The 15163-nt window shown below is 46.6% G+C and overlaps 1 protein-coding gene across 7 annotated transcripts in view; it reads left to right on the forward strand.

The window, feature by feature from the left end:
* The window catches only part of ARMC8 (armadillo repeat containing 8), a 1620024-nt gene that overhangs the window by 329289 nt on the left and 1275572 nt on the right, over positions 1–15163 (forward strand). For 4 of the 7 annotated variants that reach the window (XM_069615825.1, XM_069615821.1, XM_069615824.1 and 1 more), the window contains 2 exons: positions 1238–1404; positions 1501–1598. In XM_069615825.1, coding sequence (XP_069471926.1) covers positions 1238–1404; positions 1501–1598 — 265 coding nt within the window. The remainder of the gene's footprint in view (positions 1–1237; positions 1405–1500; positions 1599–15163) is intronic. The other 3 variants (XM_069615827.1, XM_069615823.1, XM_069615826.1) reach the window with 1 other exon arrangement.

The following is a 15163-nucleotide window of genomic DNA, read 5'->3' on the forward strand; positions in this document are numbered from 1 at the left end:
GGGTTTTGAACTTAATCCTTGCAGCCACTGGGAGCCAGTGCAGAGATTTCAGTCCTGGAGAGATATGATCCCTGGGCTTGAGGCCAAGGACAAGTCTCGCAGTCCTGTTCTGGATAAGTTGCAGAGGGCGGAGAGTAGAAGCAGGCAGATTAAGAAAGAGGCTGTTGCAATAGTTCACCCTAGAGAGATCCAGAGCTCTGGGGACAGTGAGCTTCTGGGGGAAGTAGAGGAAAGGAAGAATACCTCTGAGGAGGTGCAGTTGATGCAGAGAGTGTGGAGTAGAAGATGGCCCTGAGGTTTTTAGCCTTGCAGGTTGGAGCAGGAAGAGGGCCAAGGGAGGCCGGCCAGAGAGCTACAGGAAAGGGTGTGCCGATGAGGAGACTCTCAGTCTTATTGGCATTAAGGCAGAGGTCATTGGCAGCACACCACTCATGGATAGCAGACAGACAGTCAGAGATGAGGGAAGGAGAGGAGGAGGCCGGGGTAGCCTGAAAATGAGCTGGGTGTCATCCGCATAGCACTGAAAGTTGGGGCAGAGAGCGGCAATGCAGTGGGCAAGGAGTGCCAGGTATTGGTTAAACAGCCAGGGAGAGAGGTTAGATCCCTGGGGGACACCACAAGTAGAGAAAAAGATAGCAGAGAGGAAGAACCCAAGTTGGACCTGGGAGGGTCGGTCACAGAGGAAAGAAGTCAGCCACGTCAGAGCCTGACCAGTGATACCCAGGTTATCATGGAGACGATTGAGCAAGATGGCATGGTTGACAGTGTCAAAGGCAGAAGATAGATCGAGCAGGATGAGGACGCATGGGGTGTTAGCCTATAATATCGACGGATGCACATATGAGTTGGAAAACATCAGCTGGCACAAATAGCCTTGTGCGAAGCATTTTGGGTTCTCTGGGATTATTCTCCTTTGAGTACTCTCAAATGCATTGTTAATTACCCTTGTGTAAAAAAAAATGTTGCCATTCTTTAAAAAAGCAAACTATGTTTTAGGATCTTGCTTGGCAGCTGGTAATTATGCCAACACTTTTGAATCTAGAAACGTTAACCCTGCCTGAGAGCTATAATTACAGCTATATTTCTCTAGGTGAACATGTAGCCCTTGTACTATAACAAAGACAGTTTCTATGTGATTTCATCATGAATATCTGTTACAGAAGAGATGTTTAGTTTGCGTGTGGAGCATTTTCTTATTTGCCACCTGTTTAGGCTTTATCACTTATTTCCCCAACAGGTTGTTGTATCTGCTCCAACAAGAGACATCAAGCACAGAGCTGAAAACTGAGTGTGCCGTAGTGCTCGGGAGCCTGGCGATGGGCACTGAAAACAATGTAAAATCCTTGCTTGACTGCCACATTATCCCTGCCTTGCTGCAAGGTATCCCGACCTTCACCCGGCGCAGTACATACTCCCATTTAATTATTTCTTACCATTTACCATGATTCTGCTTCTGTTTTGAAATGGGACCTCAAACTGAACCCCCATTTGTACTGACAGGGCTACTGTTGCCGGACCTGAAGTTTATTGAAGCTTGCCTCCGATGTCTACGGACGATATTTACAAGCCCGGTCACTCCAGTGGAGCTGCTCTACACAGTAAGTTCTAAGCTGACCTGTTCTGACTGCATTCTCTTATGTTAGGGTGCAGCTTATTAAATGTGTGCCCTAAATGTGTTTTTTCAATCAGAATATTTTATTCAATATGACCCATTGTTCATTACAGAAAATAATTTAACAAATTACAGTGGCAAAAGTTTGGTTCTACGGATTAAGGGTGGGAACGATCATTGTTGGCTGTGTAATAGTGAAACAACCCCATTCACTCAAACCATCAAGTGTTTTTAAATGTCCATTAGTATGTGGTAGAAACAGAAGGGCTTGGAGTGGAGGAATAAAGGGTATCATTGTAGCTTTTTCTGCTGCTGGATCCTTAGCAGTCCTTTCCCAGAAATATTTTATCAGACAGTCAGAAAAGCACCATTTCCCTTTGGTTTTTCAGAGTGTCTCCTTCCGTGAAGGTCTGCACTGTATGAAGACAGGAGGATGCCAACCATTTGCCTCTCCAAAGGCTGGCCATCGACCTCCTGCCTTCTCTGAAATTATCTTCTCTGTGGTTATCCCATCCCTGCCCCTAATCTTTACCCAGTCCTTAATCTGTGTGTATGGGTGGTTGTGCTTATGCAGTCGTTTACCTTTGTGGTTGCTGTTCACCATACTTCTCTTTGAGCCTGGTACTTTCAGACATGTGTGTAATGAAGATTGCAGATCACACCATCGATGTATTATGTCGGCTTTATTATCTTAGTAATAAGCAAACGTGAGAGACCCCCAGCACAGGCAGTGTCCAGGGTCCAACTGCTCACAGTTGAAGAACAACATTCTGATGCACAGCTAATGACATAGATGAGGTTCCAACCTCGAATGATACCAGCCTAGCGCAAGCCGATGTACTGACACAATACATCTAGTTTCTGCATATAAACACTTCAATAACACAACCTATATACAACACACCTCCCTCCCCTAAAAAAAAAACTTCTTTTATTACACATTAATGTTTTCAATCTTAACATTTCCAGATCAAACTTATTGGGGAAAATACAACATTTATGTTGTGAGCCAAAAAAAAAAAAAATTTCTCTTTAAGATCACATACTCATCTTTTTACCTTCGCAATTCTGGATAAGCTCCAGACTTGTCCACCTTCCACACATACCGCATTCTTGTAAATCTTTGTCACTCTAACAGGTTCTGAATATAAAGGTTCCCCTTTCTTAGAAACCACAGCCCTTCTTACCCGCACAGAATCTCCAGCAACAACCACAGTCTTCCTCTTTGGATATTTCTTATTAACCCTCTTCACCCACCTTTCCTTGTCGGCATCCATCTTTTTCCTCACCTCATTAACCACTGTATTCGTTTCTCTCGCCTTACCCAACCAGGCGGGAGATACACAGGTATTAGCTTTCCGTCCTCTCATCAATTCAAATGCGCTGACTCCTGTCTCAATCCTTGGAGCCATCCTTAACGCATACAATCTATCTCTCACAGCTACCTTCCTGTCAAGTCCACTTACATTCGCTCCCCGAATAGCATCCATAATGGATCTGTTAACCCTCTCAACCATTCCATTCGCTTGTGGGCAATACAAGGGTGTCTTTTTGTGTTCGATACCACATTTACTAAGGTACTCTAAAAACATTTTTCCCACAAATTGTGGGCCATTATCTGTAAGTACACTACTGGGTAAACCCTCTCTTTCAAAAACATCTTCCAGAAATTCTATTATCCGCATACAGGTAACTTCCCTCACAATCCTAAATTCAGTCCATCTAGAAAATGTATCAACAAGTACTATGGCGAACCTTCCTTTACCTGCTCCCATATCTAATGGACCTAAAATATCCATAGCTAAATCCTGCCACACACCCGCTGGGGTCCTAGTTTTTTCCATCGGTTGCGACTTAGCACGTAAACTTTTCCCCGACTTGATGCAATCAGCGCAAGCACCTACAACTTTCTCAATTTCATGATCCATCCCTGGCCACCAGTAATCATCTTTAATTACTTCTTTGGTTTTACACATCCCTATGTGACCTTGGTGTGCCCGACTTATTAGTTTACTTCTCAAACATCCCGGAACAACCAATTTGTCCCACCTATATAATAACTCTCCCTTCAATGATAATTCATTTCTCACCTCCCACATTGACCTTTCTTCGTTCCGTCCCTCCGTTTGCTTATTACTAAGATAATAAAGCCGACATAATACATCGATGGTGTGATCTGCAATCTTCATTATATTCTTCGACAATGAGTGTTCCTTTACCATCTGTTCCTATTCGATAATTTTTACAACAATTTTCGAAATGACCCCATCTTTTACATATATTGCATTTGGCACGCCTCCCTGGACATATAGGAGATGTTGATAGGTGGCGTGCACTCCCACAACGGAAACATAACCTATCTTCCCTCTTTACATTGGACTGTGAGCTATCCCTCTGGGCATATTTATTTGTCTGTTCAGCTCCCCCACCCTTCATTTGGTTACCATCATAACGCCTATTTGGTCTGATTTTCTGTTTCTTCTTTTCTTTTGGGCAAGTTCCCCTTTTATCATTCACTCTTAACACTTCAGTTCCTACTGTTGACTTATTTTCTTTGGCAGCCAACTTTGCCACACATTGTAGGGTGTGTTCAATTTTCTTCGCAATGCTAATAACTTCATCTAAATTTGGATCATCTTTTAACCAGATTTCTTCACGAATCTTATCATTTGCACAATGTAACATAAACTGATCCCTTATGTGTTCGTCTAAGCCACTCCCAAATTTACAATGCAGAGACAGATGTCTTAAAGCAGTTACGTAATCTTCAACAGATTCTCCCTCATGTTGGCATCTCGTACCAAAATGATATCTTTCCAATACTGTACTAGTCTTAGTTTCAAAATGTTTATCAAGTTTAATCAGAGCAAGATCAAAGTCATTTACACCTTCTTCCACATCCAATTCCGAAACTTCAGGCAAGGTGTCATATATCCTCTGCCCTTCATAGCCCAGAAAATGCAACAACATTGCTACTTTGCGCTCAACAGACATGCCATTTCCGCATGTAGCCTTAACATAGTGAAGAAAACCCTTTTTCCAAGGCACCCATTTAATTCTTGGGGGACCTGGTGAGGGCATGAATACCTGTGGACCCGGAACTCCAGACAATGCCATAATTTCCGTCAATGGCAGAGAACTGTAGGCACACAGATAATGTGTCGATTCTCACCTGTGATCCAAGCCTGATTTGCCTTCCCGCAAGGGCCCAGGGCAAATTTTAAAAACAAACTCTGCTTTTCCCAAAGTGTGGCAACCACGTTACTCAAGGGTTGCACTGGGAGATCGCACTTCCTTGTTCCCTGCGTTGAAAACCCCGTGACTCTGAGACGTAGTGAGCATCGATACTGGGCCAATCAGCAACCTTCTCTCTGAGGGACTTGCATTCACGTTGCGTTACGCCGCTTCCGTGTGATGAACGAAACGTACCTTTTTGGGGTCGACAAATAACTCGCCTCTGTCGTTGCCGGCAAGTTTCGCTGGGCACGCACCTTCGCACCAAAAGCTCGCCTCTGCCACCGCCGGCGGATTTCGCTGCACACGTACCTTTGCGGAATAGCGATTCGGAAGATCTCCTATGAGGCGGTTTGGTCCGCGTAGTGCAGGGTTGTTTCCTGGTTCCTTCAGGACTTCCTTCTGCGGGACGGTCAGCGCCGTCGCCCGCCTGTGCTGGTGAGCTGACGCATTTCACTCTTTAGAGACACACCAAAGCCAAATACTCGACAGCCCCTGAACTGCAGCCTCTTAAACAGGCGTTCTCCCTTCCCTTGGTTCCTCTGGTGCTACGGCCAAACTTATGGTCCTGCAGGCTGGGGGTCTCTGTTGCGATAGGTGTCGTTACGTTAGGGAATGTCATCCCATCCTCGTCGCCATTGTAATGAAGATTGCAGATCACACCATCGATGTATTATGTCGGCTTTATTATCTTAGTAATAAGCAAACGTGAGAGACCCCCAGCACAGGCAGTGTCCAGGGTCCAACTGCTCACAGTTGAAGAACAACATTCTGATGCACAGCTAATGACATAGATGAGGTTCCAACCTCGAATGATACCAGCCTAGCGCAAGCCGATGTACTGACACAATACATCTAGTTTCTGCATATAAACACTTCAATAACACAACCTATATACAACAATGTGGTCATGTGAGATATATTTATTTTTTATTTTATTGGTCATTTGTTCGGCTCTTATACAATTAGCAAAACTGTTTCAAAGCGCCCACAGGGCAACAGGATGGGGACAGGCGAAGGTAGACAATGAATTTACAACCAAGATAAAAATGAATTAATAGTACAAACAAATCATGAGAATGAAGGGGAGGGGAGACAAACCTACTATGCCTTGTGAGTGTTCAGAACGTGCAAGTGCAGAGGGCAGGGGGGGTAAGGGATAGGTACTGGGGTGCCCATGGAGAAGTGCTTGGGGTGAAGTGCTAAGAAGAGAAAGCCGAAGTGCAACCTCCCGTGGGGAGGGTGAGCCTAAGAGAGATGTGGGGGGGGGGGGTCAGGGCCCTGAGGAAACATAAGGGCCCTGTACATCAGCCACGCTACTGAATGATTAGCAGGGAAGAGAGGAGGAGAAGGAAGAGGTAAAGAGAAAGGTCTTGAGGCTTTTTCGGAACTTGAGGAGGTCCTGCTCAAGACACAGAGGAGGGAGGTTATTCCACAGAAGGGGGCCTGCCAAGGAAAGGGATCGACCACCAGCTCTCAACCGCTTCACACACAGGGAGTTGGTGCCAGAGGGATGCAGAAGTCTAGAAGGAGAGTATTTGGTCAGGAAGCGTTGAAAATGGTGTCCCCTGTCCCCAGATAGCCTTGTGGATGATACAGAGGGATTTGAATGTAATCCGTACTGAAACTGGGAGACAGTGAAGGCTTTGTAGGGCAGGAGAGATGCAGTCCCTGGGCTTGAGGCCAAGGATAGGTCTTGCTGCCCTATTTTGGGTTAGCTGGAGGGGTCGCAGGGTGGACGAAGGAAGATTTAGGAGGAGGCTGTTGCAATAGTCTAGCCTGGAGAGAACCAGAACACGGGTAACATTGAGTCTCTGGGGGAAGGTGAGGAAGGGTAGTGTTCCTTTGAGAAGGAAGAGCTGAAAGTGGGACTTTTTGATAAGGTCCTGAGTATGAGGGATGAAGGAAAGGGAGGAGTCGAAGATGATTCAGAGATTCCCGGCTTCAGAGGAGGGGGCAGCTGGAGAGCCTATGGTGTAAGGCCAGAGTAAAGGGAAGAAGTAGGGTGCAGGGGACCCAATAGGGAGAATCTCTGTTTTGCTGGCATTGAGACAGAGGTCATTAGCAGTGCACTAGGTGGGGATGGCACAGAGGCAGTCAGGGATGAAGGAAGGTGCAAGGGTGTCAGTAGGAAGTTTGAAGATGAGTTCTGTGTCGTCAGCATGGCAGTGGAAGTTGGGTGAGAAGGAGGCAATAAGGCGTGCCAGCAGAGAAAGATATATGTTGAAGAGCCAGGGCGAAGGAATGGAGCCTTGGGGGATGACAGAGGTGGAGGAGAAAGATTTTGGAGGAACGGTCAGGAAGGTGGTAAGCCAGTCGAGTGCCCACTCCAAGATACCAAGGGTATCATGGAGCCTTTTAATGAGGATGGAATGGTTCACTGTGTCAAATGCAGAAAAGAGATCAAGGAGGATGAGGACAGCAGGGGAGTTGGAATCAAGGGATGCGAGCAGTTCTTCACGGGTGTTCAGAAGAGCAGTTTCCGTGCCTCTGGATGCTCGGAATCCAAACTGTTGGTCGTGTAGACCGCCAACAAGTACGGTATGAGAGAGGAGTTGGGGGAGGGCCAAATTCTCAAGCAGTCTCCTCAGGAAGGGGGTGATGAAAATGGGGCTGTAGTTGACTGGGCATGAAGGGTCTGCAGAGGGTTTTGTAACGAGGGGGCGCACAGAGGAGTACTTGAGGGCGGATGGAAAACAGCCAGTAGCAAAGGAATGGTTGCAAAGATCGGCAAGAGCAGGGGCGAGAGAGGAGATGTTGTCCTTGATGGTTCTGTAAGAGCATGGGGCAACCGGTTTGGAAGAGACCTTCATGGAGTTGACAACTCTGGTGACTTCTTCAGGGGAGACAGGAGCAAAGAAGGAGAGCGAGAGGTAGGAGGGATAAAGGGGGAGGGTTGGGTTGGAAGAGTGCGTGACAAGGCTGTTCAGTATGTCCTGGGTTTTGGAAAGGAATTGAGAGGCGAGTGCATTGCATGCAAAGAGCCTGGGAAGGAGTGGGGGCAGAAGATACTGCAGACAGATTGGCAAGTTCCCGGCAGATTTTGAAGAATTCAGCCTGAGTGGGTCAGTGAATTCTTGGAGAAATAGGCATGTATGCCAAGATTTGTGTCTGGGCAGCAGAGTTGGGCAGCTCAGGTCTGGAAAGTCAAGAGAATTTCTCCTAAGAACACTTAATCAATAATCTAGCATGCCTAGGTACTGCACTGGCCTACTGTTACACTTGGAGCTAGAAGTTCGAGTTTATAGCACTACTTCCAGTGCATGGCGCTAGGCTAATGGTAGGTCCGAATTGGGCATAGAGTAACAGGGTTGTGTGCGCAAACATACCTGTGCAGAAGATTTGCAGGCAATGTTGGGGAGACATGACCAAAATCTGTCGGAGATCTGACTTATGTTCTGCTGTCCACAGCTGTAGTGCAGATGCTAGTAAGGACTTGCTCGGAGTGAGGGGAATGCTCATCATCAGTCCACAGTAGAGAACCTTTGTATGGCATAGAGTTTCAGTGACCTGAGGGAGCCCGCTATGATACCAGAACAACAGAGAAGATAACACTTGCATTCGTTTTATGAACAACGAAAGGAAGAGCCCACAGATTTGCATCAGAGACAAGGGAAAAAGGAAAAGTTCAAGAAGTGACCCTGTATAGGAAAAGTCGTAGGGAGACGAGACTGTGAAAGAAAGTAAAAATGGATATAGGTACTTCTGTAAAAACTCTGCATTCTGGAAATTGAGTCCCAATTGCCAGAGCAAGCTGGGTGTGCTGAAATTGCTGGATTGTGGAAGCTGAGTCCAAAAGCCCTGAAGGAACTGAGAAACCTGCACACTGCGACCTTGAATTGAGTACCCGAGAGCGGACCAAAAGTAATGTGCCATCTACCTCCACCACCATCCCCAAACTGTGAACCCTCAAATACTGTTTGAGATATGCAGTTCGCAAGCTAGGATTCCAGAAGAGCAGACTCCACCTTTCATCTTGCCAAGCCTGAGAAATGTCATTAGCAATTTGTTGGGTAACCTGGTATTCACAGCCCAATGAAATATGAAAATTGTGATATGCGAGACATGCATGGTATCAAGAGAGACTCAGACTCAAAAGTAACAGTTTGAAAACCTTTATTATCAAACTTTGTGGGGTTGGTGTAATTCCCATCTGGCCCTAACTCTAAGGGGATTGTTCCCTCAACTAAGGGCTGTTGATGTCTGTAGTTCCAACACCAAAGTAAGTTTGTTTCCAAACCTATGATTGCCCTCGCTCTTAAACCAAATGTTATAGGGGTCGTCTTAATGGAAAAATGGTGATCCAAAAGAAAATGTAAACCACCGTTGGTTTCAGGTACTCTTACCAATAGGTGTAGTTCTGCCAGTTCAAAAAAGCTCAACTCAGAAGGGTTGCCTTTGGAACCTTCCATGTAGGGCTCTTGCAGCAAATCGATAAAGTTAATAAGGTTTCAGGGTCTCTTGGGTTTCCCTTCCCCAAGCTTCGATTCTTCCAGTTCCAAACAAAAGCAGACAGAGTTCCTGTTAGGCCTTTCAGGGTTCCCCACCCCAAGTTTAGGCCTCTCTTCACAAAGTTCAGCATTGTCTTTAGTGGGCCTCTTAGGGTTACCTTTCCCAAGATTATGCCCCTCTGGTTTCACACAAACAAAATGTTCCTCTTGTCAGGATGTACCTTTCACTTTACAGTTCTTTCATGGTGGTAGTATAAAAGACTTTTGAGAAAGCCTGGTTCTTTGCTCCTCCCAATCGCGACCACTCTGACCTCTAATCCCTCTACTTATTCTCTGCCACTTTTTTCTCCTCTGTGCCTCTTTCACTCTGTCCTTTCTTTACTTTATTGTGCTCCCTGCACACCTTCTTTTCCTGTCATGCACACTTGCACCTTCTTTCCACCTTTTAGTGCCTCTTGCATACTTCTCTGTACTTTTCACTGTGCTCTCTTGCACCCTCTTTTTTTTCTCACCCTGCTTTCTTGCACGTCTTTGTCTCCTTGCTGTCTCTCTCTAATTCGGGTCGCTTGTGCCCCTCTGCTTATTTTTAGGTCACTCAAACTGTCACAACCCTCAGCCCTGACCCCCACTGGCAGGCCCATTGGCCAGGTGGAGTCAGGACTCGGATGGCAAATAAGGCTCATATCCACTGAAAGACATCTGCTCAAGGAACTACTTTATTTAGGCTTTCAGCCAACATGGAGGCATCCACATAGCTTGATGCCTAAGAACCAAGGTATGCGTTATAGTGTTTCGGTGTGGTGGCCTTGGGACTACTTTACCTGGACTACTTTGCAGAGGCTATTTAAACCACACCCAAACAAGACAACATGCTTCGCATTACTTTGATACTAGCAACGTGACGCTCACCGTGTCCAGCTTTCTCACGAGCCTGGCAAAATCCGGAGCTGCAGAAATACAAAGAACATCGTTAGCAGCAGAATCCTACCTGCACTCTCCATCCTTCACTGCTCGCAGCTCCTGGGCAGTTCCGTCGGAACGGTTCGCCGCCCGGATCGAAGGACCTGAGAAAGGAAGAAAGACATCATTAAAGGAGGTAGTCGAGACATTACAACCACAAATTGCTTAGACTTACCTGGCTGGTTGCTTTTCGACCGGCATAGCTCCGGAAATCCACACGTGCTGGGAGCACACCGCGACCTACGGAAAAGAGAAAACACAGGTCAGTGAAGACAAGACATCGCTGCGCAAAGCGCCTACTTGCCGCATCATAGCGCTTATTGTGCGCCATCATTTACTGGCGAGGACCAGCCTACCCAGATCGCCAAGCGCATGCTCTGCGCACCTAAGGGAGATAAAAAAGACATTACCGAACAGAGAAAAGGCATGCAAGAATAACAACACCATAAACCACAATAAGACCTACCTGAAAGATATTACTTGGGCCGCTGTCAGTGAAGTAACTGGACCGCACACGCCCACGAAAGACAACGCGCCCCTGCCTAGAAAGCAGGACTGAGAGCCCACCAACTTCGACGACAAGGTGAGAAGAGAACCCAGAGGGGCTGAAATCACACGGGAGGTGGGGGGAAACTTACCTTGGTTGTCCAGTCCTAAACACAGTCTTCATTTCCAGGCGGAATTTCCACCGAGAACCACACCAGGGAATCATTGAGAAGGGCTCCAGCGACCAACTGGCTGGGTGGCATCCCCGTGGATACCAGGTGAGCGTACCACAAACCCCCTCTTAGCTGCTTTACGCCACCAGCACACTTGCTCGGTCTTTCTTGACTTCCGCGCCTCTAGCACACTTTTTCCACACATTCTGCCTTCTATCTCTGGTTGCTTTCCAGCTTTTGCCCGCTGCGCTTTGCCTTTACCTTTACCTTTTTTTTCGCTTTGCTTTCACTCACCGTACTCTTCCTTACACAGCGCTTCCGCTCCGGCCATTCGCACACTACTGAGTTTCTCTTTCTTCACGAAACTCAACAGTAGAGTGATGCCTGTGAGCAGGTCAAATCAGCTGCCTGACCTTGCCTGAATCAGTGGGACAGTTCAAAGGTGTTAGATGGTAGGCCTCACTTTGTGTCCCTATGTTGTTTCTGTGGGTAATCCTCATTATTCTCGGTTGCCTCTTCCTTGCCCCAGTACTTGTTGGAAATGGGGAGGGCGGGTGGGGTTTGATTGAAAATACCCCATTAGGGCTGAGGGATAGTGGGTTGGTGTATAATTGGGAAAGGGGGAATACAATGTCTCGGCATTGGGTATTCTCCTCCCAATCCCCTGTGACTCTCTGCTCAGGTGGTCCTCCCTCGCTTGTCCACCCCCAGGGTCGGGATCCAAAAGCAATGGCCCTTCCCTGGCCACCTGAATGGAAGATCCCGGGGGAGTAGGTGGGGAGAATAACATCGGGTTTGTCACAGATATCAAGCATAATGCAACATTATTTGTATGCAACATCAGAATGTTAGATCTAGAGCATCTGAGGTGAACATAAGGGTGTGGGAAAGCTGAAATTGCTCTGTTAGTGTTTACAGCCAAACTGTGTTTGTTAGGCTCTCAAGTGGACTGTTATTTACAATGTTACCAAAGTGCAAAATTGAAGCATCAAGTGCTATGCAATGTTATTTGAAAGAAACGTGGTGTGAGCGTCTGGCACATTTTAAGGAAATATTGTGGAGATTTTGTGCTAATGCTCTTTCAGTTTCACTCAATCTGAAGGTGCCCCATGTATCTGTGTCTCCAGTGCTGTTTTTTCTTTCCATCATAGTCTAGTGGTTTTTTGGGACTAGCCAACCTACAAGTATCAGGATGGCGAACTGTATTGGGTGAAAAATTCAAATGTGAAATGGAACTGCTTGAGGGGGGTGTAGGTTGTGTCTGTCTGTGTTAGGTAGAACATGCCTTTTGTGTCCATCTTTTAAGACCTTGAACATTTTTTCTTGATTTTAGTGATGCCCTGACCATTTTGCCCCAGTGTGTTCCACCTAGATGTCACTGGGAACATGACATTTATGTGGAGGGGAACCCTTTTGGGACTTAAACCGCCTTGTGTTCTGGTGTAAAACCACTATAAGTTACAAGGAGATGAAAAATTTTCTTTTTGCTGCTTTCCTTCTATAGACCTCTATGGAACATCTATTAATTTTTGCTTTGTTTTGAACCCGGTCCTGACTTCTTGGAGGCAAGTAAAGTCTTCTTCACTTCCTTTGCTGGTTTGCTCATTCATGTGGGTAAACTGAGTCATTCCTAAGAATATCAGTACTGTTTCTCTTTGTGAATTCTTGTATACAATTGCACAAATCACCTTGCAGTGAAATTCAGTCAGTATACTTTGTATCCTTGTACATTCTTTCTAATGACTTTTTGGTTACTTTTGCAATGTGCCTACGGCAAGCTGGTGGAAGCGGTGATATGTTTACTGTTTTTGTTACATCTAACTTGTGCACTTTTGCCTGAAAGTCTGTCGCTGGGCAGATGTAATGACCAGTGGTTGTCAGGATTGGACTCCTGGTTGTTTGAATGTTGCATATCCTTACCACTGGTTGGCTTGCTCCATGCCCAAATCGTGGATAAAAGGTGGGCTCCTGCAACTGTTAATCAATTCACTGTTGGAGCCAAGACTTCAATGAAGAATAGCAGCCCAGTGACAACCCCTGCAACTGACCAACTTCAGTGATTTGCCCAGTGAAGCCATGCTACTCTGCTGGATCTCAAGAAATCCCTTGTAGTGCTTAAACCCCTGGACTGGTGGGAACGACCAGTCTCGACCCCTGCTCGAGGATCTGTGCTTTCGGAGTCTTCCAAAAAGTCCCTGGACCAACTGATGGACCGACCATCTCTTTTGAATGTATTGTGTTCTCCAACGTATTCCTCATCTTATCATATCTCCTTCCAGCGTCGGCTGCTTCGGAAATTTGTTTTGTGGGAGAGGGCACCATGCCTCGGCTGCGTCAACTCAATATTCCTTGAAGGCCTTTGTTCCTTTTCGAGATTGATGTCATAGTCAGTATATATAGCACGTACAGCTCCTGTTACTTCAGTTCTGTTTTTCTGCTAAAGTTATTGCTTTGAATATGGCGTGGTTGTTTCTCTACGAAACTGACATTTGTCGAAAATGTCTACTACTACTTCCCCCAAAGACCGGGTTTAAAAAATGTGTCGGCTGTGGGTCGAAAATGTCAGTTACGACTCTCACTGCATTTGTTTGTGGTGCCTATGCACCGACCACAGGACGGCTCACTGTGGATCCTGTCAATCCATGACTGGGAAGGCACTCGAGAAAGGAAAGGGGAAGCTTGCTGCAGGTAGGCCTCCTCCGAAATCCCCTTCGAAGACCCCTTTGGAGATGCATTAATCAGGCGAATCGAGGGTTGAGTCGTTGCCAAGCAAACATTAAAAAAAAAAATTCTCAAAGCAATTGTCGCCATTCCTCTTCATCAAAAAAGAGATCAAAGAAATGCCATCATAGGTCTGTCCTCACTTTCCGACTCTGCTCCTGAACGCAGGGTAGCCTGCCCAGTTAAGTCGGCTCCGAAAGCTGAATGGGAGGCTTTCAGGTTTCAAATGTAAAAAATCTTCAAAAAGGCAGCCTGGCCCCTTCAAAGGAAAAAATGAAGAGTCACAACCCTGTCGCGCCTACCAAGGCGATAAACCAGGCTAAAACTTGCTTGCCCACGAGCCCAGGTGAAAAGTCATCAGGCCCCCTGCCAAACCTCCAACCTCCGCCACCCCCCCCCCCCCCACCTCCCGAGACAGCCCACAAAGCCTTGAGTCAAGAAGAGGCCCGGTCCTCAACCCTCAAAGAGCCCGTCGAGGCCAGTGCTGTTGCTGTCGAAGGTGTCAAACTTCAACACCCTCAAAGGAAATCTAGAAATCTTTCAAACCTGTACCAAAAAAGGACTTTTTCAAGTCCATCTCCTCCATTTACGAGGAACATGAACCCTCAGACCAGGATACTCCAACTCTAGTGGGCCCTCAGGTCCCAATGGTTTCAGTTTTCGGGCAAGATGTTATCTAGATGAGGATCTAAGTAGAGTGGCACAGGATCTCCTGTGGTGGGCCTGTGAAAAAAAACATTCTGAAAGAGGAACCTTTTTGGCAACCATGGCCTGAGATAACTGTAGTTACAGACGCCTCTTTCACAGGGTGGGGAGCCCATGCCTACGATCTGATGGTCAGCAGTCATTGGTCTCAAGCAGAGTTCAAACTACACATCATCTTTAGCCCTTCAGGCCTTTCTGCCCTTTGTACAGGGAAAAAGTTTCCTGGTAATGACGGATAACATAGTTGGCCATGTACCCCCTCAACAAGATAGGAGATGTAGTGTCACTACCACTGTGCAGAGAGGCAATGCAACTCTGATTCTGGGCACTTGAAGAAGGAATCTCCCTATCAGCAGTTCACCTAGCCAGAGAGGAGAACACAGCGGTGGACGCTCTGAACCGGCAGAGCATGTTTCCCACCAGTGGGAACTTGCTCAGGAAGTCCTTCAAGAGGTCTTCACCCTTGAGGAATCCCTCAAGTATATCTGCTCTCGTCCAGTGCAACCAGAAGTACAAACTGTTCTGCTCGGGGGGAATTTCCTCCGAGAGGAGCACTAGGGGGATGCATTAGTAGTGGACTGGGAGTTTACAAACCTGTACGTGTTTCCTCCAGTTCCCGTCATTCCACACGTGGTCAGGAGGTTAAGAAAGTTTGGAAAATCCATGATCCTAATTTCTCCAGATTGGGCCAGGAGGACGTAGTACCTGGACATTCTGGACATGCCCATCTGCCTTCCAGTTAGTCTTCTTCAAAGAGAGGGCCTTCTCTAGCAAGATGAGGGCCGGGTTCTCGATCCAGAGGCCAAGACTCTAATCCTTCA

This window comes from Ambystoma mexicanum, chromosome 9 (genome assembly GCF_040938575.1).
Source record: "Ambystoma mexicanum isolate Mex_15411 chromosome 9, UKY_AmexF1_1, whole genome shotgun sequence".
In the NCBI taxonomy this organism is placed as follows: Eukaryota; Metazoa; Chordata; class Amphibia; order Caudata; family Ambystomatidae; genus Ambystoma; species Ambystoma mexicanum.